The 26,114-nt window shown below is 55.7% G+C and overlaps 1 protein-coding gene across 10 annotated transcripts in view; it reads right to left on the bottom strand.

The window, feature by feature from the left end:
* Positions 1–26,114, bottom strand: part of Prkag2 (protein kinase AMP-activated non-catalytic subunit gamma 2) — a 259,423-nt gene that overhangs the window by 135,679 nt on the left and 97,630 nt on the right. Inside the window, exon 1 of one of the 10 annotated variants that reach the window (XM_076831794.2) lies at positions 15,637–16,112. The exons of the other annotated variants lie outside the window; for them this stretch is intronic. Coding sequence (XP_076687909.1) covers positions 15,637–15,730 — 94 coding nt within the window. The 5' untranslated portion in view covers positions 15,731–16,112. Of the gene's footprint in view, positions 1–15,636; positions 16,113–26,114 lie in introns of those variants that run through there. 10 annotated transcript variants of the gene reach the window in all.

Here is a 26,114-nt window from a genome sequence, read left to right as displayed (position 1 = left end):
TGATTTTCTGAACTTCAGCAATTTAGCAGATCCCTTGCTCTGTGCCCCAGGTGCCTCCTTTGCCAACCTGAGGGCAGGAGGCTGGGCCTGGCCTCTCAGCTCCCCTCTGCTCTAGGATCTGAGTGTGTGGCTATTGCACAAGTAGACTGTGATCCTGGAGAAAGGGCCCAGGCCACTCCTTACTGAGCGTCTTCTTTGAGCAAAGCTACATACTACTCCCCACTTGGAGCTGGAGGAGCTGAAGGGCCAGCAGGGACAAAGCCGGAAGGTTGCAGGACTGGAACTTCCTCCTCTTCCACCCCCTCCCCATCTCCCACTCACCCCTGGCCTGCCGATTTCTTCCTCCCTGGACACAGGGCATCTTGCAAGGGCTGCATCCCCTGCAAGGACTGGGGTGGAGTTTAGTGGTAGAGCATTTGCCTAGCATAGGCAAAGCCCCAGGTTCAAGCCCAGCACTGCAGAAACAAATAACAAACACAAACAAAAATCCACCCTGGAAGGCTGCACTATGGGTCACCTCTTCCTTCTCCCCCAGGGCCCATGTCTCACATGGATGCAGGACTCAGCTCTGGCGAAGGACACCCTTCCCAGACAGGACAGAAAGTGGGACCCATCCCCTCTCCTGGAATCCCAGCAGGGCTCTGGTAGGGACAAGCCGGGCCAATGGTCCTCTTGCTCTGCAGGATTCAGCGTGGCCAGGGGGTGCGAGAGCATGTGCCTGGCCTTCCCACTGTCAGTGACAGCTCAACACCCCCTGGTCCACGGGCTGTCACTTGGCACTTTCTTATTATGGACGTGCTACTTGCACATACCAAAAATGATTAGATAGCCACAGCCTGGCTGGCTCTGATTAGAGGACAGTCCTCACTTCCCCTAGTGCCTTCTAACCCTCCACTGACTCCAGGCAAGGCGTTCTGCCCTGTCCTGCTCCCATCTCCCCTCTGCTGTGGAAAGCTGGAGGCTTCTGGGCCCCGGTCTCCTCCGGCCGCAAGCCCCTTGTCTGAATTAGTGGTGACTTAAGGTCAGTGCCCTGCCATCTCAGGAGTCTAATGTGACACTTTTCCTGAGCACACGCACCCTGGCGAGATGGAAGGTCCCCTGGGAAGGCTGGGAGAAAGAAGTGGCAGCTTAAATTTTCAGCAGTGCACTGGGGTCCTTCTGCAAAGATGCCCGGCTTCCCTTTCACTAGGGGGTTCTGGGTCTGTGAACTGGCCCAAGTCTAGGAGTTGACAGAGGGGTTGTGACTGTCTTTATGACTCGAGTTGGACTTTCATTCACTGGACCTTGAACTCTGCTGTCATACAGACCAGGTTAGAATTTAGTAGGCACCTGTCTCTCATTTCAGGGATCTTCACCATTAACTCTCCAGCACTACAGGTCTGAGCCGGTTGCACTGTTCAGATGGTGGGTTTGACTCTGCTGTCCCTTATGGCAAACCACACCCACCTGCCACTTGTCCCCTGCCATCTCAGAATTCCAATTATTCCCATTGAATTTAAGGTTCCCAATTCAGTGGCAGTGGGTTCCACTGTCCTTGCTGACCTACACACAAGGGTGACCTCAGAGCTCTTTGGGGGTACTCGGGCTACCTCTCAAGTTACTTGTTGCTGTCTTAGTGAATGGCGCGTCCTCGGGGCCTTCTTGGGGTGGGCAAACTGGGCTCAGACAGCAAACTTTCCCACCTCCCAAAGCCTTTGGATGCCTTTCACTGAAGCAGGTCTGGGGTTTCAGCTCCACTTAGAGTCAGGCACCAAGTTCCAGGGGACTAGTCAGGTGAACTGCAAGAGCCCTTTCCTGTCCCTGAAGCTCCATGCCCAGGACGGGCAACCTATGGTGTGCCAGTCTGCCCTGAGGGCTGTAGCCTGCTCCTCTTCCTCCCGGGAAGGGGTGGCCCTGGACACTTCCTGAGTGGGGGGAGGTCAGAGCCTGTGGGAATGGAAGCCCATGTGAGTTCCTGGAGGCCAGAGCTCTTGCTCACTGGAGTTTCCAAGAGCCACGGCCTCCCTCCCAGGAGTCTCCTGGGCTTTGTGGGCCCCTCCGCTCTCCTCTCATTTGGGATGCCGGGGGTTCCCTCCCCAGGCTGTGCCCACTATTCCAGACCCTGCACATTTCCTAACCCAAAGCTATGCACGCCTGGCGCCGTGTGCCTGGCACCGTGTGATAGGCTGTTTCCTGTTAGGTGCTGAGGACTGATTTGTACCAGCCCAGAGAGGTAGAAGATCTCCAGGGGAACAGTGTCACCATGGGGCATGCAGGACCAAACAGCACCTGGCCTGGACTTCTACCTTACACACTCAGGCTCTGGGGACGTTGGGAGCTGCTCGCTGTGTCCCTGGGTCTCATGGAATCACTCAACCTGCACCCCAGATCAATTAGCAGGGCTGTCTGGGGTCAGGAACTTCAGCTCCTACTGCTTTGGGGCTGGAGGCACCTCAGGTAGAGAGGGAGACACAGGATCCCTATCCCACCTCCACACAGGGCCACTGGGAGGGCCTGTGGGGTGACGTGTGCAGCCGGGGGACAGTTCCCTTCACCACTCCACACTCTGTCCTAGCCCCCAGGAAAGACCATCACTGCCTCACTCGCAATCTCCGTGGGGAGAAGACTGATGTCCCCAGTGGGTATGACAATCAAGAGTGGGAGGCAGCCCAGGCATGAGTGGATGAGAAAAATGGGGTCTGTCCATGCCCTGGAGTGTTACCTGGCCTCAGCCACAGTGTGGAGGAGCCTTGAAGGCCTCATGGTGGGTGAGACAAGCCAGGCTCAGAGGAAAAGAATACATGGTTCCATCAAGTAGAGAGACAGGTGGGTGGTGTGTGCCAGGGGCTGGGGGAGGGGTCAGGGAGGGGGGGTGGGTTCCTATGTAAGGGGGACAGTTTGGCTTGGGAAAGATGAGCACTGACCACACAACTAAGCAAAAGTATCAAATGCCTCTGCACCGCGCGCTTGCAAACGGTTCAAATAGAGACTTTTATGTTGCGTCTGTTTACCACGGTGAAAGGGAAGAAGGCGGACCACTGAGGGTTCCACTGGAGTACAGGGGCTGCCCAGGAAGGTCAGATCCAAGGACCCAGTGCCCTGGCCAAGGGCAACTTCTAGCACCGCTGGCCTTGGCTTCTCCACAGCCCCAGCTGAGTTTTCAGACCCCCCCACATCCATTTCTATTCTCTCTGCCAGGAGCCCAGAGGGTGTCTCACTACATCTCCCAGCCACTGGGGAAACCCACCCGGTGAGAAGGAGGAGAGCCTGGTGCATCTGCTGTGTGCAGGACAGGTGCTGGGGGGACACAGCCTCATGCCGCAGCCAGCTTGGGAAGCACCCACCCCCACTCTCAGACCAGGTGGAGGGGCAAATGAGCCCACAGCCAGGATTTGGAGCCAGCAACAATGGCAAATGGGTCCCAGAAGCACCTGCTTCCTTCCCAAAGCAGCCCTTTCCAGGACACTTTTCTAGCTTTTCCTCTTCTGTTGATGCCTTAGGAAATGCAATCAGAGGCGTTAACAGGTGCGCACCATCAGGGAGAGGGGCTTGGTCCCCAGGGTATTCCCACTGGATGGCAGAGAGGGAGGCAGCCCTTCAAATACCTGAAAACTGTCCCTGCCCCTCCCCCGGCTCCCTCCAGTCCATGCTGACATTCCCAAGTCTTTCAACTCCTCTTCATATGCCACAATTCTGGTTCTCATGCCATCTTGCTAATTAAGTCCCTGCCCTTGAAAAATATTTACCGTCCTGGAGAAGAATTAAGATTAAAAAATGGAATCAAACCCAAACAAACAAACACAAAATAAGACTCTGTGATTTGCTATAAAATTCTGTGGTCCAGATTAGAAAGATGATAGCGGAGGCTTGGAGCGTGGGGAAGACCTCACGCCCCAGCCGTTCCAGGGATGCTTGCGGCAGGTTTGCCATCCACCTGGGCTTCCTGCCACGGGGGCTGGTTCCAGAGGCCCTGAGCTTTTAGCCGGAGTCCCTCTGTGGCCTGGCAGCTGGGTGGAGAAGGCCCGCCCCTGCTTTGATTTTCCTTGATCTTTCTATCCTAGGGATGAAGGTGATCTATTTATAGTGTGAGGCTGGTGTAAGGGGTTGCTATAGCAACAGAGGGTGGCTGCAAACCCAGAACTGCTGTAGCTCCCAGCCCTACAGAAACTCCGATGCGGAGCCCCAGGAAGAACATAGCCTTGGAGAGCCATGCGGTCCCCCCACTGGGATCCCCACCTGCTGTCTCCGTCGGGTGCTGTGGACGGGCTGAACTTGAGTCTTGCTCGTGACGGAGTGGATCAGGGCTTGGGATGCTGGGCACTCGCGGGCCAAAGAACCAGGGGACCCCTCAGGATGGATGTCAAATCTCAGTCCCCAGGTGAAGAAAGACCCCTGCGTCTGTGCAGAGCTGGGTGACAGGCAGAAGGGGCTGATCTGCCGAGTGCAGCACAGGCAGGAAGCACAGGGAGTACAGACACAGCCCCTGCCCCAGGATTAACCAGGGAGGCAGGACGCACGGCAGGTTCTGCATCTGCTGCTAAGACTGCTCACATGCATACCTACGCCAGCACCCCAGCTCCAGTCCAACAGAAAGGCCCACCAGGGGACACAGATGACCCCAGGGGCATCCTGTCAGCGCCCCACCTGCAAACCCACAGTGTCTACGGCAGTCTGACAGGTGTACAGGTTGTGGTCTGTGCAGGTAGTGGGGCGTCCTACAGCAACAGGGTGAACTTCAACTCCACGCATCCACGTGGCCACACTGCACCACACTCAAGTGAAGACAGATAAAGAGATGTCATATGAAGTTCAAAACCAGCCAGCGCTCATCTCGGGGGGGCAGTGACAAGAAGGGTGGCTTCCAGGAAGCATCTCTACTGCAGGTGGGCTGTATCTGTATGCTGGATTGGTGCAAAGTCACCACCAATGAAAAGTATGATCCTGTGAGCTTCCCCTTTAGTCAACTCGGCCTTATAAAATGTTTAAAGTTCTTAACTAAGTATCACCAGCAAGAATGAGGGGGGATGGTACTGAAAGGTGTGGGGTTTGGGGGACAGGACCAGGCCCCACATGGCTGCTATGGGATCAGGGGTAGAACTGCCCAGCCCTGGTCATCAGGATGGGGAGGACTCCAAGCCTCCACCCACCCGGGGAGGGGACGCTGAGGTGGCTGTGAAAGGTGAGGCTATCCCTGTCCAGGACTGGCACATGTGGGGATGCCTGGCCCACAGAAACCGTGCTGAGGCATAGCGGTCTGCTCCTCTTCTGTAGCATCCAATGGACACCCCTCCTCAGACTCACTGGCCACAGCCGTCCAGAGGTCCACCCTAGGCTGCAGTCACTCCGTGGCCCCTTTCCTTCAACCTTGGTGACTCTAGGGCCAAAGCTGGGGCTCACCAGGCTAAGCCCCCAGGACACAGTGGGGGCTGCTCGTGTGATTGTGTGGGAGTGGGAGGTGACAGTGGCTCCCTTGCCAAGGGTCATCAAAGGGTGTCCCTACAGAAGAGATGTCTGCTGGGGCTTGAACCCAGGACCGCCTGGAGATGGGCCCACACTCAGCTTTTCTTCCAGGGCTGCCCCATGTGGCTGATCTCTCTCTGGGTTCCCTGGGCCTCAGTTTCCCCATCTGTGAGAGGATCACACCCTCCACCATCCACTTGACCTGCCTTGACAGACATCATTTAAGCCCCACCACGTGACATTTTCATCCATGGTGACAACCCAACCCAAGCCAGCACTCAAGGTTCAGCCACATCCTGGCCCCGCCTCCTCCCCCCACTGGCCTGTTCCCAGGTGATTCCCTCGAGCTCCCTGGTCCTCCGGGCCCAGCTGCTGGGTGACCTCTTGCCTCTCACAGCTGTCTTCACAGGGGACACATGCTCAGAGTCACACCAGCTCAGGAGGACCGAATGGCTGCAACCCTACGCTCAGGATCGGAGGCGGAGGAGGAGTCCTGGGAGAAACCTGCTCCCGAGGTGAAGCCCGGGGGCCTCGGCCCCCCAGGACCCGCAGGCCAGGCTCCTCCTGCAGAGCCACGTCCACAGTGTCCCTCCCCTGCCCGATGGCGGTTTCTTAGGGCTCACACTCTCTAGCTTACGTTCAAGGTTTTCCAAAGCCTGGCTCTGCCTTCTTTCTCTGGGCTTTTCTGTGACTGACCCCCAGCTGCCCACCAATCCAGCCTCACCCGCAGGGTCCTGTGCTGATGCCTCTCCAGCCCCACCCACGACCCACAGCATTGCCATCAGCCCTGTGGCTTGGGGCTTTCTCCGTAACTGGCAATCCCTGGCTCCACGACCAGGTCCAGCAGCTGAGCCACGGGCCATCTGTCCTTCCCAGGGGCATGAGAAGAGCCAACGACGCCTGGCCGAGCAGAGACGCGCAGCTACAGTCACACCTCAGTCCCAGCTGCCCAGGAGCCCAGGCCACCCGGCCGCCTCGAGCTCCTCCCAGGAGCCCAGGCCTCAGGCTCCAACCCCAGACTGAGGGTTTCTGCAGCCTGAAGCTGAGTGCCCTCTGGGTGCCCAGACCCCCTCGAGCCCCGTCACAGGTTCACGTCCACGGAAGGGGCCGCAGCGATTCCAAGCCCATCGGCTATCTCTGTATTAAGGCGTCTCTCAGCTTGTCTGCATTTTTTCAGTCTAAACATAGAATTACCAGAATTTTCTGAAAGCAATTCATTTGAATACACAAACACAGCCCCAGAGAACACGGAGCTGGACCAAGGCCCTGGGACGGCCTCAGAGACCCGTCCTCGTCCCAGACCCAGCGGCTCTCACCCTGGGCCTCAGCATCCTCAGTCTAAAGGAGCCAAGCCCACACATGGGGAGAAACTCCACACCCCTGCCCCGGTGACACACATCCCCGTCATTAAGTAATTATATGTAGCTAGAGGGGGTAAAGTTCCGAGTCAGGCTGTGTTTGTTAGGATAAAGTTCACAGAAAAATCCAAACTGAGAGTTGCTTAAGGAGGAAGGAGGCTCATTCCTGTTTCACATGAGGGATGCCTGACAGGCAGGCACCTGGGTCTACCTCGTACTTCCCAGTGCTGATCCAGGCCCCTGTCTTCATTCTCCACTAATCTCAGCAGGGCTTTCCATCCTCAGGACTCACCATAGGGTTCAGGATGGCTGTGAGCGCTCCAGCCATCACATCTACATTCAAGACACGGGGAAGAATAAAGAGACAGATGGGGACTCACTTCTTCCCTCTTTGAACAGATTTCTTACAAGTCTTAACAACATTTCCATTTATAGCTCACTGAACAGCTTAGCCACACGGCCCACTGAGCTGCAGGTATTGCTATAAAATAAGAACTGGGGCCCTGTTACGGAGGAAGACAAGAATACGGGCAATAACCAGGGCTCTGCCACCGACAAGGAGGAGACTGCGTCCCACACTCCAGGAGTAAACGAGACGCCTGGAAGAGGCTGACCAATGCTTGTCTTGAGTTATGGTCTGACTGTAAAACTGAGCCGGCCACTGCTCAGGAGAGCCCGGGGAAGAGTCCGGACTGACCGGGCAGACGCCTGGAGGCGGGCCCAGGAAGGGTGTCCCCAGCACACACAGCCCTTCCTTTAGCTGTCCTAAGTCAGGCACGGAGCTGTCAGGGACCCCTCAGCCAGGAGACCCTGAAAGGTCACTCTTCAGAGCCTCCTGGGCTCCTGGGGTGCTGATGGGCAATGGAAGCTGACGTCAACCCCAGTCTTAGAACCTCCAGAAGGGTGGCTTCGAGGGTCCCGTGGTCACGCTTAGGAGAAAACCCACTGGCGTCGGCAGGGGTGAGCCGGCCCTGGTGAGGCCGACTCTACAAAGCCACAAAGTGAGGACCTCCTTGGGGGAGGCCCAAACTCTCTGGCACAGGAAAAGTTAGGAGCCAGGGGAAGGCAGCGCCATGTGTCCCTTAACACTGCAGAGGGACACGGTGCTGAGCGGTGCAAATGAGGAATGAGGAGGGCCTGTGTCCCTGCTGTGCAAACCCCCACTGCGCCTCCAAGTTGCTCCAGCCCAGGCTGCCCGCCAAGAGCACCCTCTGGAATGGCTCTCCAGGCCTCCTGCGTCCTCCTCAATGCCTGGCGGGCTCCCTCCAGGACAGCCTTGCCCACAGTGGCCACTTCCACTCTCCACGTCCAAACCAGGCCCTGGACACGATCTCATTTTGGCCTCCTGCTTTGACTCATATTTGCATTGTGCGTCTAACGATATGTTTATGCAGGTAGTTCCATGTCATCATGGCGCCCAACCGTCTCCCTGGAGCCCGAGCCATGCCCCGTGGAAGGATGTGCTCTGTAGGTTTGCTCAGCAGCTGCATTAACAGAGGGACCATGGGACAGAGCGGGAAGCAAGGACAGGAAGAAGGGGGAACGTTCCAGCTTGAGCTCGGGGCGGGGGAGACCCAGCGCTGAGATCCCAGGTCGGGGTGAGCGGCCGCCAAGCAGAGCCAGGCTTACACAGAGGTCCCTCCTGTCGAGGCTCTTCGCCCCTCCAGGGAGGCCATGAAGTGTCCACGACACTGTTCTCCTAGCGTTGCTGCCCCCACTGTATCACTGACCCACCCCCAGCCGCTCGCTGAGTGCACTGGGGCGCTACCCGGGGACGGGAGGACAGCGGCCCTGTGCCTCCGGCTGCCGACAGCCACACTCCGTGCTGGGGCCCGGAGTGGGTGGAGGAGGACGTGAGGCAAACCCTGCCAGGAACAGACGGCCTTTCACCTTGGTCCTCAGGCCAGGACAGATGGTGACCTTTAGAGAAAGGGAATTGATCTCATCTTGGCAGAGAAACACTTCCCAGAGGGAAGCCAGAGAGGCATGAGGCCCAGGAGAGTCCAGGACATGAGAGCTCGGGGCCACCAGCCTGTCCTGTGGCCTCCTTGCCGGGAGGCTTGTCCTCCCGGCCTCCCAGGGAAGGCTGGCTCCCTGCCCAGCAGAGGGGAAAACACCTGGAGATTCGAGGCACTGAGGGTATTTCCTTTAGTTTCCGTGGTTCCTGTTCTGGCATCTGGCCTGACACTGCTGGGGAAGGCTGCCGCTCCCTCCCAGGTTAGCCACGGTTCTTTTTGATTTTTGGTACTGGGGACTAAACCCAGGGGTGCTTTACTACTGAACTGCATTCTCACTCCTTTAATTCTTTTTTTTTTTTTTTTTTTTTTTGAGACAGGGTCTCACTAAGTTGCTTAGGGTCTTGCTAAGTTGATGAGCTAGCCTCAAATTTTGACACTCCTGTCTCAGCCTCCAGAGTTGCGGGGATCACAGGCCTGTGCGACTGCCCTGGCCAGGGCTAGCAGGTCCTTGGGCACAGCAGAGGGCCCACCTGGGGCCACCTGTCACATGCAAACTGACCAACCTGGCGGCCTTGCTCTGCACCACACTCTATCCGGCCCTGGACTCCAGGCAGCCACATCCCCAGTGCTAGTCCCCCAAAGGCAGGGACCAGACACTAGACAGCCCCACGCCCAGAGCCCCGAGATGTCACACGTCCAGTCCTGGCCTGCCTCACCCATCTTCCCCACGGAAACCACAGGGAAGGCTCCTCTCACCCTCTCCCTTGCACCTTCTGTCTCCTGACAGGCCCTGGAGCTTCCCTGTGTGGCCTCCACCCCTCCATGGCATAGATAATACCCCTCCTCTTGGGGACAGTGAGTGACGAACTCTCAGTGGCATCCGTCTCCTGACTGCTTGCCTCACCCCACCCAAGTCGTGAGTCTACACTGTAGTAACGTCTCCTGTGGTCGTCCCCTTTGGCTCTGCCCTGTCTTGGCGCACACCGCAATGTTCCCCTAACTATTCACTCAGCAAGTGGCCCACAGACATGCTCCAAGGGAAGCAGACGCTGAACTTGGAATGTTCTGGGAATTCTGGGAGTTTCTCAGGAACCCTTGCTATCTGCTGCCACGGAAGCCCTTCTTTAGGTCTCTCTTTCCTGGTCCTGCGTACAGGGCCCCTGGGAGGACAACCAACTCGGGTCCCTCGCAGTCCAGACTCGGGAGTCCACAGCCAGCCGGGTGGGACTCTGCTTGTCTCCCAGCAAACCTGAGAGTTTCTGGAAAGAAGGAACTGGAGATTGCTTGGATCGTAGACAGGAGGGCTCTGCAGAGGTCCAGTTACGTGGAGAGCCTTGGTAGTTTTGTCACTCGTTTGCTGTTCGTCTAGGAAGTCATTAGTCTCAGCTGATTAGTGTTATCTCTGCCAGACCAAAGTGGGGCCCAGCCAGGCGTCGCAGTCACCTGACTCACCACGTTGCCCTACGGGATCCACCTGGAACCCTTGAGCCACTTCCTGCTGCAGCCCCAGGGTCCACTCCAATGCACAACCAGTGGTCACCTGTCCACCCTACCTGTCCTGTGGGGCACACTCACATGGGTCCCCTCAGGCTAAGGGCTGGGGAAGGAGAGACGCTCCCTCCCAGGCTGCACCCTGGGCTACCACTCCCACCACGAGATACAAGCAGGGAGGGGCAGCGGCACCCAGGCTGAGGCGCGGGGCCAAGAATACACCATGGCACAAGAATCATGCTGGCCCCAGGGAACACTCACTGTTGATTTGTTCTTGAGAGCATCTAGACTTTGCATATTTTTTGTTCTCAATCTTTAGAAGACAGATTATTACCGCAGGATAGAATCCATCTTGCTCTAAATGTGCCAAGCTGTTGGTGCACGGAGGAGCTGGGAGCTCGGGAGATCATCTTGATGCCAAGCCTCCCTGGGCCCACAGGCCTCCCCTGAGCCAGGTCTCGCCTTGGAGGGCATGGGCTACAGGAGCAGGGGCTGCCTGATGCCCGGCCGATGTCCAGCCCCAGCCTGGGGCACCAAGCCATGGGACACTGCTCCATTATTGTCCAGAGTCACTGTTACTTAAATTCATCTCCTTTCCAGAAGCTTCTTTCTGCCTAGTTCCTCTGTTCATTCCACCAGGCTCTGCAGTGCTGTCCTAGTATTTCCGACACCCTCGGACATCTGCGCTGGCAGCACTGTTTGTCCAGCGTTGAGACTGTCCACCCAGAACTCGGCCTTCCAGGAAAGTGGCTCCCTCAGGAAGCCCGAGCACCCCCTGCCTGACCCTTGTCACACAGCCTGCTCCTGGCTGCCAATCTGCCCCCGGTTCATGGTGCCGTGGGCAGGACAGTGGCTTTGGGAACTGGGGTGGGACAGAGCGGGTGGGGGGAAGTCCAGCTGACCCTTGGCCCTCCAGCCCTACCTCACCCTCAAGGCCACTTTGTTCTAAGCCAAGCAGGCCACAGAGTCACCCCAGGAAACACTCTGAGTGACTCTGCTGTAGGCCACCCTGTTAGGTGATGGCCACCTGACTCACCCCGTGACTCTGAGGGCAGTCCTGGGGAGAAGTGAACTGGCAGGGCCGGGCCAGTCCCGACACCTGTGGCTGGCAGGGCCTTGTCCATGCAGAGTGGTGCAGGGCTGATGTATAATGAGCTTCCAGCCGGGCTCCCAGCAGGGTGGATGGGAGGAGGTGGGATGCCCCTAAATTTGCTGATGCTCACCCCTTGTCACAGACAGCTGTCCACTGCCCAGCCATGACCACCAGTCCCTAAAGACCCAGCCTTACATTAGGATACCGCCTCACTACAGGTCCTTTGTGTGAACACAAATTTAGCAGGAAGAATGGCTGTCGGGTCTGGGTACTTGAGGTGGAGCCCTGCCTCTTGCCTGTGGGGAATCCGCAGGGCAAGTAGGGGCACACGGGGGGGCGTGGGCTTAGGCCCAGCTCTGTCCTCTCTCCATGGGGGCCCTGGTCAAAGACCCCGGCCCTCGGCCCATCAGGCCTCTTCTCCAGCCCCCCAGGGACTTCACCTCATGCAGTACAAGCCAGAGTCCTCCAAAGTGGCCACTGCCCGGCCCTCCTACCTCATGCTCCACGGAGTGCTCAGCTGTCTCCTGCTGTCCAGTCACACCAGCCTTCCCCCAACACCAGAGTCCTCTCTCCCCAGAGCCCGGGTTTCTCTGCCTGTCAAAGGCCCTGACCATGAGCATCCATGTGTCCTGCTCCTGTGCCTTCCCTGCCCAGCAAGCACACTCTACCCCTCGTCCTGCCTCCTTGGTGTCACGGCCATTGGACCTCACAAGGAAACCAGTCTGCCTGTCAGAACTAGCCGGACACAAGGACAAACGCTGCATGGTCCCACTCCTGAGGTCCCCAGCGTCCACAGAGACAGGGAGTAGAATGGGGTTGCGGGGGGGGGGCAAGGTTTCCTTTCCTGGGTGCAGAGTCCAGCTGTGGAGGATGGGCAAGCCCTGGAGACAGAGGTGGCTGTGGCTGTGCCCAGTGTGAGTACTGGATGCTGCCGAGCTGTGAGCCCAGCACGGTGAGGGCGGCAGGCAGGCTGTTGTCCATACGTCCCCAGAACAAAACAGCAGCCCTGCCCTACTCAGGATCCTCCGTGGCTAGCTGCTGCACCCAGTGCTGGAAGTGTGGCTGGGACGGAGTGGACGCTGGTGGGACTGGCACGATATTGGCCACGGTTGTGCCTGAAGTTGGGTGCCCTTGAACTGTCCTCCCCACTCCTATTTGAAAACACTATTACAGAGAATTCAAAATGAGATATTTCAAGGTAGATCCAAGGTAGAACACTGATGCGCTTCAAGAGGTCCTTACAAGGACATGCCACACAGGGCTCAGAGAGGGGAGAGGCTGGTTGTAAAAGCCAAGGGGGTCGGGGGCCAGGGTCTGCAGCCTCACTCAGAACCCCAAAGAACCAGGGGGCAACGCCCATTCATTTTTTTCTTTTTTTGTAGTGCTGGGGATTGAACCCAGGGCCTTGTGCATGCAAGGCAAGCACTCTACCAATTGAGCCATAGCCCCAGCCCTGAAACAACGCCCATTCTTGATGCTGCCTTTGCGTCCTGCCTCTGGTGCCCACCCTCAGACTGCCCTCAGAAGGCCACAGGAGTTTCTATTTTTAACTGCAGTGGTAGAAATGCTGCTGTGGTCAGTTGTCTTCATCGGATCAGTATTATCTGGCCCCAATCTTCCACCTTGTGATTTCTGTTATCATTGCCACAGACTCTGGTCAGCACAGTCCAAATCTCTCTCTACCAAGGAGGCGACAGACTGGAAGCTGTCCCTTGTCCATCTTGGGGTCCTGGAGATGGAGGCAGAGCGTCTCCTCTGGCTGCAGAGCGTCTCCCTGCCCAGCTTTGCAGCAGGACTGGGCTCCAGGCAGCTGGGGGAGAAAGGAGCGCCAGTGTGGGGTGCAGGTGAGCGTGTGTGAGGATGCACGTGTGGGTGTGCTCTGCGAGTGTAGGCGTGTGTGCAGGTACCACATGTGTGCAGCAAAGACGCGCCCCTCGACTGGAGCAATGGCAGGAAAGCCACCCGATGACACAAAGTGCTCTGAACCCCAAGGGAATGGCTCCACCCTGCAGGGACCAGAGAGACAGCAGTCCCTGAAGATGGCAGAGCTGTAGGGGGTGTAGGGGGTCTGCACACACTTCCTAAGTGGGTCTCGTTCTGGGGAATTGGAAGATGCGTAGAAGACAGGCATTTTCACCGCCCCTCACGGAAGCTTTCTCGAGGTCCGAGAAGAGGCCTCATCCCCAATTCTCCTCCATGGCAATAACTGGCAGGAGAGGGAGCTGCTGGGAGGGGATTTAAAACCCAAACCCTGAAGCAGCGCTTGCTGGAGACTCGGGAACAGCCTGGGTGTGGAGCGTTCTCAAGTCACTGCAAGGCGGCCATATCCTATGGAGAACTCGGGATGCTGGGGACCAGGGTTCCAGCTCCAGAGGAACATTTCCGGCAGACAAGGTCCCTGGCCTTGGAAGCAGAAAGTTGCAGTCAAGGGAACCTGGATGGCTGCATGGAGGGACCCCTCACCTGGGCCTCAAGCGTGGCAGAGCTGGGAGGGACGCTTGGTTGGCACCCCAGGCTGCTTTCCTCACACCACAAACCTACACCCAGCGCTGCAGAGCAGCTGGCACATCTGCCACCCACCTCTCGGCTGCTCTCACTGTGACTCCAACAAGCAAAGGACAGACTGAGGATGAACCGACATGCCCAGCTCCCACCCCGCGTGGCCCTGCCTGAGCAGGGACACTGGTTTCCCACTTGCTCCTTAAATCCCAGAGAAGGCTCCAGGGGCCGGGATTCCCGACCCTGTGGTCAGAGTCGTATTTGCATGTAAGCACTTTTGAAACTCAGGAAGATGCAAATATGATTTTTGATCTCAGACGCGCAGGAGACAGGATGACAGCCAGGTCTTAAACACCAGGGAGAAACCACTGTCGGGCCCAAGAGGCTTCTAATAAGGGGCCCGCCTGCCTGTCTCCACTAACAAGCCAGAGTTTTAGTTCAACAGTCGGTTCAGACTTAATTCTATAGCGAATGAGTGTTTGTTTGGTTCTTTATTCTCTAAAACCAGAGTCTTCCTGTTAGACCAATCACTCAGTTCCCCGTCCAGGAAGGCTGCAGCCCGTCTCCCTTTGGGGCCAGCAGGCCGAACCCTCTAGACTCACCCTTGTGCTCACTCAGAGAGATGCTGTTCTTTTATAGGTTTTCTCCTTCGCGAGACGGGAAACGCTCTGAATTCAACAACTGCCGTCTCCCCGCTGGCTTTCCCAAGATCACGCCCAGGCTGCCGGAGGAGCACTGCTGACTCAGGTGGCAAGGGTGTGGGCAGAGTTTGTATCCCCTTTTTTCCTGTCTTACTATCCTTGTTTTCGCTTCCTGCTCAGATGTTTTGCCAAAGTCATCTTTACTCTGGACACGTGACAAGTGTGGGGCTGCTTGCTACGTCACATTCCACACAGGGACTCAGTGGGGCATCCCCTCACCATTCCCTACCTTTCCTCACCCACGGGGCTGTGTCTGGCCCGCTCTGCTGTGACCGAGCCCAACCCCCGGCCAGAGCAGGGACCCTGCTTCTCCACCTCACAGTGGGGCCGCTCGGATGCACCTCTCGCCGTCCCTGAATCGACACCTGCAGTGGGCTGCCTCTGATCCTTCAAAAATGACATGCACCATCTAAGGTTGAGTGGGCCCCCGTGAAACCAAGAGGGCTTTGGAGTCCACCTGCCTGGCTCATGGCTTGAGAACACCACCCCCTCCACTTCTGCTGCCCGGAAATACTGCATCCTGGAGCCTTCCCCACCCACCCCGGCCACGCTGGTCAACGCTTGCCTCCTGCTGAGGCAAGGCCCCAAAGCCAGAAGAACACAAAGTAATATTGTCCCCCCCCCCCAGATTAGGCAGGCATTTTCTATCCCACCCTAACCCTCAATCCACCGGATCACTCAGCCACAGGACCGGGGGTAGGTGGGACCCCTTGTTCCTGACCTCCAAGGACAGTTTTCCCAAAGCTGAACATTTCATTTTTAATGGTTTAAACTAACAGTTCCCACCCACCCTCACGCTTTCCCAAGCAACCGTTTCCCTCTCAATGAGTGACAATCCAGTTCCTCCCTCAACCTCATTCGCCCAGGTGGAGCCCGAGGAAGGGAACCACCTTGGAAAGAGTGGCGCCAGGCTGCCCAGCGCAGGACCTCGGTAAGGAGCCGCGTCTCACCCTAGCTACTGCCCCACGGTTACTCCAGGAGCAAGGGGGAGCAGCTGGCCACGGCCAGTGCCCTGGATATGCACACATGCCACACACTCCCCAGGGCTCCACCCCTGCAGAGACCATCAGAGAAGTAGGGAAAGGACAGGGTCCTACCGAAAAGGCCATGGGGCTCCGACTGGCGCCTCTGGGTGCTTCGGTTTTGGTCCTTCGGTTTCTTGTTGCCCCTGAGACTTCCAAAGCGCTTCATGGGGAGCTGTGGTCACAGGCACGGCAACAGGTGAACATACCAGGGTCTTCAGAACCTGTGGCAGCCCAGGTGGCAGGTCACCCGGAGGGGCACAGCATCAGTCAGCAGGTGAAGGACGCCGGCAGCCACTGCTCACTGCTGCTGCGCGAGGCAGCCCGTGCCCAGCCACAGCTGTGGGTCCATGCGTCCTCACAGGGGGCCTCCAGATAATGTGGGAGGGCACCCACTCTCAGGGCCAGCCGCTCTGCTGCTCACAGGGTGATCCCGCTGCGGTTCTTGCCCACGTCCCTGAGGCTCTGAGCTCAGCAGTCCTGTCGGGGCTGTACCCCGGCCGCAGCAGCTGGGTGTCAGTCTTGCTGTCTGTCCTTAAGTAGGCAAGAAGCCGCCGGAGGCACAAACAGTACTTCACAGGGGATTTGTTTGTGTAGTTAAGGTCAGAAGCTCACTGACACGCGCCAGGGTTTTTTTTTTTTTTTTTTTTCCTCCTTAAACTTAAAAAAGGAGGGGAGACTAAGTAGGCAGAGGAAGCACAAGCCTGCTAGTCATGTGCAGATCTGCATGATGTCTCTTTAAAAAGACTGTAAAAGGAAACTACCCTGTGCAGACAATTCTTGGCACCAATTGGCTGGAGCACATTCCCATTATGACATGACATCACACAACTATTTTGATGCATGTGCTCCGGGGCTCCGCGGGTCAGAGGCTCCGGCTGCAACTTGTGGAGAAGCCACAAGTGCCCGGGCTGGAATTGCTGAGTCCACTTGGTCTCAGTAGGGAAAGAAACAAGATCAGCTTCCAGGAGGGGACAGGGCTGCCCTGGAATTTGGCGGAAGGCGTTCAGCGAACGCGTAACCTGAGCTCTGAACTTGCTGAAAATTGCGCAATGACAGAGCTTGGGGACATTTTAGAGGGGATCAGCTCTAACCCCTCCAGTCACAAAGGGGGGGGGACACTGAGGACCAGCATGGGACTTTGACTTTTCTAGGGTTCTGCTGCCTGGCAGAAGTAGATCTGGAGATCTAATCTGCTTGGCTCCTAGGTCAAACCTCTGACCTAATCAAACAAAGCAAAAAAAAAAAAAAAAAAAGTTGTATGTTTTTAACTGAAAAAAAAGTATGAAATTATGAAAGAGGAAAAAAAATGTCGGTTTTTTCCATATATCCCCACTAGGCTCTAGAGAAAGTTACCTGCTCTGCTACCGGTCAGGCTTGTGATCTCGAGAAAGTCACTTTCCATCTCTGAGCCTTGGTTTCACCTCTTTTTAACGGGGTCAAATTGAGATCATTGAGGATTTAGTCTGGTCCCAACAGTCTGAACTCCTAATGGTCATGGAACCTGGGAGGATTCTCCCCAAAATGACTGTCCCTGCGACCATCAGCTAAATAACCTTGCACTGAAGATTGGTGGGTGGGGACGCTTTCGGCGGCAGCACTGCCACCTGGAAACCAGGCAGTGAGGCAGACAGAAGGGAAATGCCCAGGGCCCAGACTCAAGCCTGGAGCCACCGTGAGCTGGAAGCTGACTGCTTTCCAGGGCTCTGTCTCTGGCTGGCAGAGCTCATCCTGAATCCTCCATGATAACCGTGGACCCAGACTGGAGCCACACGGAGAAGAAACCAAGCTGGCGGGGCCATGGAGAGGCCATCAAGTGATGTCACAGTAGGAGGGAAGTGTGGAACCTCAGTTCCTGTCCCAGACCTGCCATTGCCACGGGGCTCCAACCGCAGCCAGGGGACCCACACTGCTCCCCAGGAGCCGGAGGGGCTCAGGGCAAACTGACTAGCTCCAACCTTTCAGGTCCCTTCGAGTCTTTGGATCAACCCCTCTGCAAGCTCTGAGTCTGCTGCCCCGCTCCTGGACCCGGCCTCCTTTTGTCCAGACTGACCCCGTCACTGATGAATTGGTCGAGAAGCCATGGTCTCAGCCTCTTTTGCGCCATTGCTACCAAGCTAATGGCCATCAAGGGACGACTGTTTACCAGAGCTGGGCTTGACATTTGCGGGGTCGGGAAAGCCCGTGGGGCCTGAACTAGCCCTTAGGAAGCTGTGGGGTTGTCTTCCCACTGTCCTCTGTGAGCCCCTTGCTCTGGCCAAGGTGCCTTGGTCCCTCTCCTCAGGACGCACTTTGAATTTCCGAAACTCCTGGCCTTTGCTCCCCCTCCTGGTGCCCTTGGTTTCCAACTTCACTTGTTGAAACCTTGTGAAACCCGGCTCCATTCAGAATCCCCCCCCCCCGCCCCCAGATCCCTCCTGCATCATTTCCAGAAGAGGGGGGCTTTCCTCTCCCTTGAGGGATTGCTGCCCTCCTGGTCTATATGTCAAAGTAGCCCATGCCACAGAGAAGACTGGGCACTCCCAAAGGAGTGCCCCACACATCCTTGCAGCCCCCTGTCCAGCCAGGTACCTGAACGTAGGAGGTGCTATACAGAGTACCTGAGCCTACCCCCAGCCTGCTGATGCTCTCTGAGCTCCCTGCAGGATGGGTTACATCCACACCCTGCTCCTCCCCAGCTCGGCTCGGACAGCCAACAGGGAGGAGCAGCTGCAGGGATCGGGGCAGGAGGAGCCGAGCCTGAGTTTGGAGCCCTCCACCTCCCTACAGGTCACTCTGGGCTGGCATGTGTCTGAGGGACACAGCTCCTGCCAGGCAAACACACCCCAGTCTTCAGTCTCAGATGGGGTCCTTTCCCAGCAGTGGTGGCAGCTCTGCTGATACTAGCTCAAGATGCTGTGGCACCCTGGGGCTCTGGGGGCTGCACCTTTGAAGGCAGCTCCTGTATTCAACTGTCCTCCAGGGATCCTAAGGTCAGGGTCCTCCTCTTTCCTGCTGGGACCAAACCATAGATTCTGTGATCAAATGTTTGTATCCATGGCACAGGAACAAATATGCAAAGTAGGCCTTGCCCGCCGGGGACTTGCCAATGAGCAGGAGAGGCCAAGGTGAACGGTTGGGCAACAGCAGGAAGAACCGTGGGCGTGCCATCCGTGGGCACGAGAGGCTGGGATGACCGTGAGCAGCATCAGCATGACGGGGGAGGGCCAGGGTCTGCCAGCCCTGCCTGGAAGGAGGAACTGGCTTGGCCTTGAGAGATGCGGGTCATGGAGTGGGGCCGGCGCCCAGGCAGCCTGTCAAGGATGTGGCCTTGGAAACCAGTCACCAAACCCACCGCTGGCTGCTGGCCAGGCCCCCATTGTGCCAGCAGGTCATCTCTGGTTAAATACAGTAGCCCAAAACACTGTGAGTAAACTCTGAAAAAGAAGAGGGAGTAGGTTTGGGGCTTTCACATTTTAGATTTTCTAAAAAAAAAATCAATTTACTTTCTAACAAAAACCAAACCCTTCTCTCAATTTAAAGATAAATAGTAAAACAAAGCAAAAGATCTGAAGAAAAAGACACTAACCAATCATGCCAGCAGGAAGGGGCACATTTGAATAAAAGATTAAATGAAACAGTGTTGCAGGAGCCAATCTGAAATTCTTTCCCTGTTTTTTGGTAGACAAAAATAATAGGTATTTATTATGATATGTCTTGTCTTGATTGTTTGACAAGAAATTATGAGTTCCTACACCATTATATAATCCAATCTGTGGGAAGGAACATTACTTCAAAGTTTAGTGACTAGAAGCAAGTGAGTTCAAACTTATGTAGAAGATAATGGAGGTGGCGGGGCGGTCCTGAATCGAAATTTATATGGCCATTCATTCAACGAGTGATTATTAAACCTCTGCTAAACGAACTGCACTGGTGTTGATTGAGGGGATTTAGGCACCAGCAATAATTTGAAGACATTCTTGTCCTACAAGAAGTATACTTTAATTATCAAAACAAACCAGAACTGCCATTCATCAAGGGCCTCCCGTGGGCCAGATGGGGCGCTAGCCACCCTACAACTGCCGTATTATCTTATCCCCCCCATGAAGCTGCAAGGCAGGTGTTATAACACCATTTAAAGTCAGTGACGGGACCACACACTGAGCAGCCAGGAGGACATGGACTTCACCCTGATTCAGATAAACCTAAATGCAACGATCCCAAGATCCCCGTCTTTCCTCTGCACGGGACATTCTAGACACAGGCACAGACACATTTGAAGACAATAGGAGTTCAAAGCCCTGTGTCCACTCCAGGGCCTTCAAGCACCATGGACAACAGATGTTTGGAAAGGAGACACTCTCTCTACATTTTTCACATTAACTTTTAAGCTTCAAGCTGGGAAATTTAAAGGCAAAAGAGGAAGAAAAAAAATACACGTTTTAAAATCTCAATTTGCATCAAAGTCCACCTTGCAACACAGACTGGCTGGCCACGTGGGGGTCTGTGACAGGTGAGGGAAGCCGCTAACTCTAACAACACACGCTCTGGCCGTGCTCAAAATGTTCCTCCCAGGGCCAGCTGTACCCAGGAGCTGGTGGGTGACACTGGGTTCCAAGTGCTCGAGCAGAGTTGTACTGGAAGATGTTCCATGGTGACTCCCGTGAGGCGGGGAAGGAGGAGTAAATGCTCCAACCTTGGTCCTCTTTAGGTGCCAAGGAGGCATGCAGGGGCTTGCAAGTTCCCAAAGATTAACCCAACTGGGATCTCCCGATTGGATTCACACGAGCCTGAAATTCCTTAAATTGGGAACCAAGGTCTGAATCCTACAATGAGAGACAAACACTGAGGCAGTGGAGTGGGGTCCTGTTCATGTGGCAGGACAAGTAACGAGGACCCTTTCTTAACCCACTTGGGGAAGAGGAGGACGGCACTAAGGTTCCCACCCCAGCTCCCACCTCGAGAGGCTCCCAGATGAGCAGAGTGAGTTCAGTAGCAGAAGTGCTCTGGAGAGGGGCCTTCCACCTCAGGAAGCTTTTTAAAAAGGAAGCCCTGAAAAAAGAAGGAACTCGAGTCTTGCAAGATAGAACTGTATTAAAATGCTTTCTGGTCCACACTAAAAATCATGCTGCTGTTGGCGTGAACCTTAGGGCCACGTTATAGGGCAACAGGGGCCCTTATCTAGCACTTCCCATGTGGCCAGACCACCATGTTGATTCCAGTTTTACAGGATTTGGCGGGGGTCGAATCACAGGTTAGGTCGTGCCCTCTAGGTGTCTCCCCCCGCCCCTTGGGTTGTTCTAGATTTTCAACTACAAACCTACACTCAACAGCTTAAAGACAGGCTGGCATGAAGAGCATCCCTGGAGACACCCAAGCTCCCAGATTGCTTTGTGACTTTGTATTTCTGTGTTCATTCTCCCCCCACCAGATCGAAAGCCCCTGATGACAGGAATCCTGCCCCTAAAAGCAGAGGTAGCACTTACATAAATACCCTACAGAGGCCGGGGAGCAGCGAGGCCCGGGAGCGGCGAGGCCGGGGAGCAGCGAGGCCCAGAAGTGGCGAGGCCTGCCAGGGAACAGCCACAGGCAGGTGCGCTGTGTCCTCCTCCTCCCCTGGGAGCAGTGGATCCCCTTCCTGGAGGATGCATAGACAACTTCCCTGGAGCCAAGGGAGGTGCTGACCAGTGACCACCCTGCCCAGTGCTGGCCAACCAAAGCTCTGAGCTTTCTCCTTGGGATACCCACTGCATGGGACCGTGGATGCCCAGAAGTTGGGGGCAGTTTACCCCCATGTGGGTTTTATCAGGGTGCGGCCTCCACAGCAGCAGCTCTGAGAGCAGAGGCCTCTTCAGGCCAGGCAGGACTTGGGGACAGTCCCAGAATACCCACAGGATGGTCCTTCTGAAGCCCACTCTACCTTGAACTTCCACTTACATTAAACTCAAATTTCAGAAAAGACCCCAAGCTCTTCTTGTCCCTGAGGCCACTCTGGATGTGGTCATGGGCAGCTACAGTCCTCAGAAGTGCTCCCTAGTGCCCTGGGGACAGAGAAGCACCTGAGACTGGAGGCAGACCAACCTGACTGTGAGCACCTCCCACCGCTCCCTAGACCGGTGCCTCCCACGCCCAGGGCAGGGCTCAGGAGGCCTGTGGGCCTTGTGCAATAGAATCTGGCGCAGAGCAGGGCCCGGCAGGTTCCATGATGCCCATCCCGTGGATGGCATGGAAGACTTTCCCCGAAGCACTTTCCTGGGGTCTTCTCAACATGCCAGGAGGAGGAGGCAGCCACTACTGGTCAGTTAGGGAAGAAAGGGACAGAGGTTCAGGGCGCTGACTTGCCAGGATCCCAGGGAGCAGGGGAGAGCAGCCTTAGCCCCATCCAGGGACACTCAGGACCCTGGTTTGCTGCTTCTCTGCCGCAGGAGTGTGGGAGAAGCAGATGAAGGCAGCAGCTGAAACTCACTCTCAGGCCTTTGTGGACCGTCAGGCAGTACCTGAAGAGCACCAGGTCACCCAAGGCGCCACACAGTCAAAATCCCGCGGTGTAAGAGGCGCGGCCCCTGCGAGCCGGGCGGGGAGTAGCCACACGCCTCAGCTCGGGTCTGCCAGAGCTCGCCTGCTGGTTGCAAAATACTGTGTCATGTTTCATGGAAAGTTCTAAAGGTCACATTGCACTTGACGCTGAGTGAGCTCCCCACACCACCTTCTTGGGGCCTCCTGAGTCCCTTCTGCAGGGGCGGCCATGACTTCCGCCTCTGCAGAGGGTCCCTCCCCACCTGACTCAGGCACCTGCGGCTCCACGTCACCTCGACTCACTCATGGTCATGCACAGTCTCGTGGCACCCACAGGAACTGGAGTTTAGAGACTGAGGGACAAGGACCAGTGATGTTTTTGGCAGGGACAAACCACCTCAGCTTACACAGCTCGACTCACACCAGTGGGTCTGAGCCCACTGAGAACTGGCAGTGACCACAGGGTAGCTCAACTGTAGAAACATAGGAAGTGCCCAAAAGGTGTAAAACAAAGGCAGTAATCATTTCTGGCCTGTAGCCACGATGTAGCTAGCACCCAGAAAGCACGAAACCCCCACACCTCCTTGAACCTCGCAGGGGTACCCTGTGTCTGGGAAGGCTCTCAGAGGGGCATTACTTCTGGAGGCCTCTGGGGTCCACGGGGGTCCCTAGAGACCCACCAGCCAAAATCCTCCTGACAGCATGCCAGATCAAGAGTTCTTATGGCCTCCAAAGTAAGAGTGGGGACTGGCAGGAACCTGCTCCTCATTCCAGCTTCTCGGTGGCTCAAAGAGGGCCACAGAGCAATGGCTTCCAAAAACCAGATTCCAAGACTCTAAAGGCAGAGCGTTTGGATTTTCTGTTAAAGATGACAAACGAGAGGGGTGTGTGCCCCACCCTGGCAGGGAAAGACCTGGTTAATCCGTGGCCTCGACAGAAAGCCAGTCTTCCCAGCCCGGCTTCACTGGCCCAGAGACTGAGGGGAGATGCGGCCTTTGGAATCTGGGGCTCTTCCGGAGGACCCCAGCTGCTCCTGCACCACACTCCTTGGGAAACCACTCGTTTGGAACGTGAGGCTGAGTGGAGTTTGCCTTTGATCTGCTTCTCCCTAATAGTGAGACATGGTGTTACAGGCGCAGACCTCCAAACAGGTCAAGTGTAGCCCCGAGAGCAATTTGGGTCAAACCATCAGCAGCTGATTTTGAGCCATTTAGACAAGTCTGCCACATTTCCTGTACAGAGGTCCTAATACAGGCTGAGCCACTTCACAAGGGTTTCCAGGGGTCACACGGTGTCAAACAGCAAAAGCGTCCATTCACAGGTCCACAGATGATCTTGTCCTTGCGCCCCCTGCCCATGCATTGAGCTGCTCTGGGACCTCCTGTCTGTCCACATCTCTATCCTGCATGGATCCTTTGAGGAATGAACTGTAATTACTCATCTCCACCTTCCCCTCCCTCTTCCCTTCCTTCACTTCAACAGGTGCAAGTATCCACGTGGGTCAAGCACCGAGGAGCTACACTTTGAGGTGCTTTAAGTCATCGAGGCTTTGCCGTCATCAAAGCTTTTCCATCATCCAAACTAAAAATTTTGTGCATCAAAAGACATCATTAAGAGGGGCTGGGGATGTGGCTCAAGCGGTAGCGCACTCGCCTGGCATGCGTGCGGGCCGGGTTCGATCCTCAGCACCACATACAAACAAAGATGTTGTGTCCGCCGAAAACTAAAAAATAAATATTAAAATTAAAAAAAGAGACATCATTAAGAAAATTAAAAGACAAATCATAAGTGTCCAGGATCCAGAATATATAAAGAACTATTACAATTCAACAACAAAAAGACACCATGATTAAACACAGGCAGAAAACTTGATTAGTGATGTCTCTAGAGTTGATATACAAATGGCAGAGAAGTACATGAAAAGATGTTCACCACCACTAGGGAACTGCAAATCAAACCACAGTGACACATCACCTCATATCCACTTGGATGACCACCATTTTAAACAACAGAAAGTGACTGTTGGCGAGGACATGGAGAAGCCAGGACCTTCGTGTGGTGCTGGAGGGGCGGTGCAGCCACTGCAGAAGACAGTGTGGGTATTCCTCAACCAGTTAGACAGAGTCACCGTATGACCCAGAAAGTCCAACCTGGGTATCTACCAGAAGAATGGAAAACAGGTATTCAGATAACTTGTGCCGACTGTTCACTGCAGGGTAATTCACAAACGCCAAACGGTGGACACACAACTCGTGTGTCCACCATGGATGATATGTGGACTTTGCCATAAAAGCAGTAGACCTGTACAACGGACCACCATTCAGCCATAAGACGTGTGGAACCAGATTCCAACACTCTAAACGCAGAGTCTCCGCCTCCCTCAGCCCCTCGTACTTGTTAGGGACGAAGCTCCACGGCAGAAGGCTCATGACCGGAGCCAGACACAAACGCCCGTGCCGCAGGATCCTGTTTCCATGAAACATCCAGAATAGGCCCATCCTCAGAGACAGCCATGGCCCGGGGGGAAGGAAGTGGGAAGTGGAGGCGGATGGACCGGAGTTCCCATTTGGGGTGATTGCGATGGTTTGGGTCTTAACAGTAACTAAAGGCTCATGTATTAAAAGCTTGGTCCCCAGGGGGTGCCATGGGGAGGAGATGGAACCTTCAGGGGTGGCACAGAGCAGAAGGAAGACAGGCCACTGGGGCCGTGTCCTTGAAGAGGGTATTAGGCCCCTGGCTCCCTCCCCTCTCTCTTTCCTTCCCCACTGCCATGAGGGGAGCAGCCCTCCTCCACCACATGCTCCCACCAAGATGTCCTGCACTGTCACAGGCCCACAGGCAACAGGGCCTGGCGACCATGAACTGAAACCATGAGCTAAAATGAACCTTTCCTCCTCTGGAGTTGTTTGTCTGGGGCATTTTGTCACAGTGACAGGAAGCTGACACAGCGACGAGACAGCTCTGACCTGGAGAGAGGTGACGGTCACACAACACGGGGAATGCCCTGAACACCACAGAGTGAACACAGCAAAGGTGGCAGATTATGCCGTGTGCACACAGCACAAGAGTTAAACCAGAGACACTGGAGGAAAACACGGGCTCATTCTTCCACGATCTGGATTTCTAAGATGGCTAGCTGTGCTGGTGCCACTGTCTGAGGGCCAGGCTCAGATCTGCTGAGAACGGTCTCTTCACGTCTCTTGCTGGGTTGATTCCAAGAGCCACGTTTTTCACAGCTGCGTCGTTCGCCGCTGTGTGCCTGGACCTTTCTATTCTGTTCCTCTACTCTCCTATTTTCCAATTTGTCTGCTGAGAGAGCCTTGAAGCAGCAACACCCCAGCAGCAAGGAGGTTTTGTTCCAAACACCATTTGCCACTGAAGTAATGAGGGCCCTGGGGAGCAACGGTGGGTCCTAGGGCTGGAGCAGGGGATGTGTCTGAGGAGCAGAAAACCAGGAAGTGCTTACAACATGGGGGGGACAGTAGAAGGGCACAGGGACCAGCCTGAAGCTCCTGCTGGCCAAGTGCAGGACAACTGGAGCTTCAGAATATAATAATGGAGAATTATAACCCAGCGAATAAAATACAAGGCCACAAGCCGGACACACACGAGTGCCCGGGGAGAAGAGGAAAAGCCTTCCTGGAACCAAAATTCCTTCTGAGCAGCAGCCTAGAAACAGGGACTAGAGTCAGATCTGCCTTCCATTAACCACAGTGGAAACTCGGCAAGAATCTCGGATCGGTGCTGAAACTTACAAGCCAGAGTTGGAGAGAAGGAGGATAGTTACATAATTCCAAAGTAGCTCCCCAGAAACACGCAGCGACTCCAAGCGAGAACCTGGCCCTTGCCTATGGTGGAGAGCTTTGCTGGGCCCGATGTCCCCCACACCAAGTGACCAGCACTCACGCCACCAGGAAGGTGTCCAGTGGAGTCACAGGTTCCCTGCTGCGATGCACAGACGGCCCATGGGCACCAGACACGGGGCCTCCTGCCAAACCGCTAAACCTGAGTCTGATGGGGAGGAAGTGTCAGCAAACCCGGGACAGAGGGCGGAACGC

Source organism: Callospermophilus lateralis, chromosome 1 (genome assembly GCF_048772815.1).
Source record: "Callospermophilus lateralis isolate mCalLat2 chromosome 1, mCalLat2.hap1, whole genome shotgun sequence".
NCBI classification, from domain to species: domain Eukaryota; kingdom Metazoa; phylum Chordata; class Mammalia; order Rodentia; family Sciuridae; genus Callospermophilus; species Callospermophilus lateralis.
Note: the sequence above shows the minus strand (reverse complement) of the source record. Positions and strands in the feature narration are given on the sequence as shown.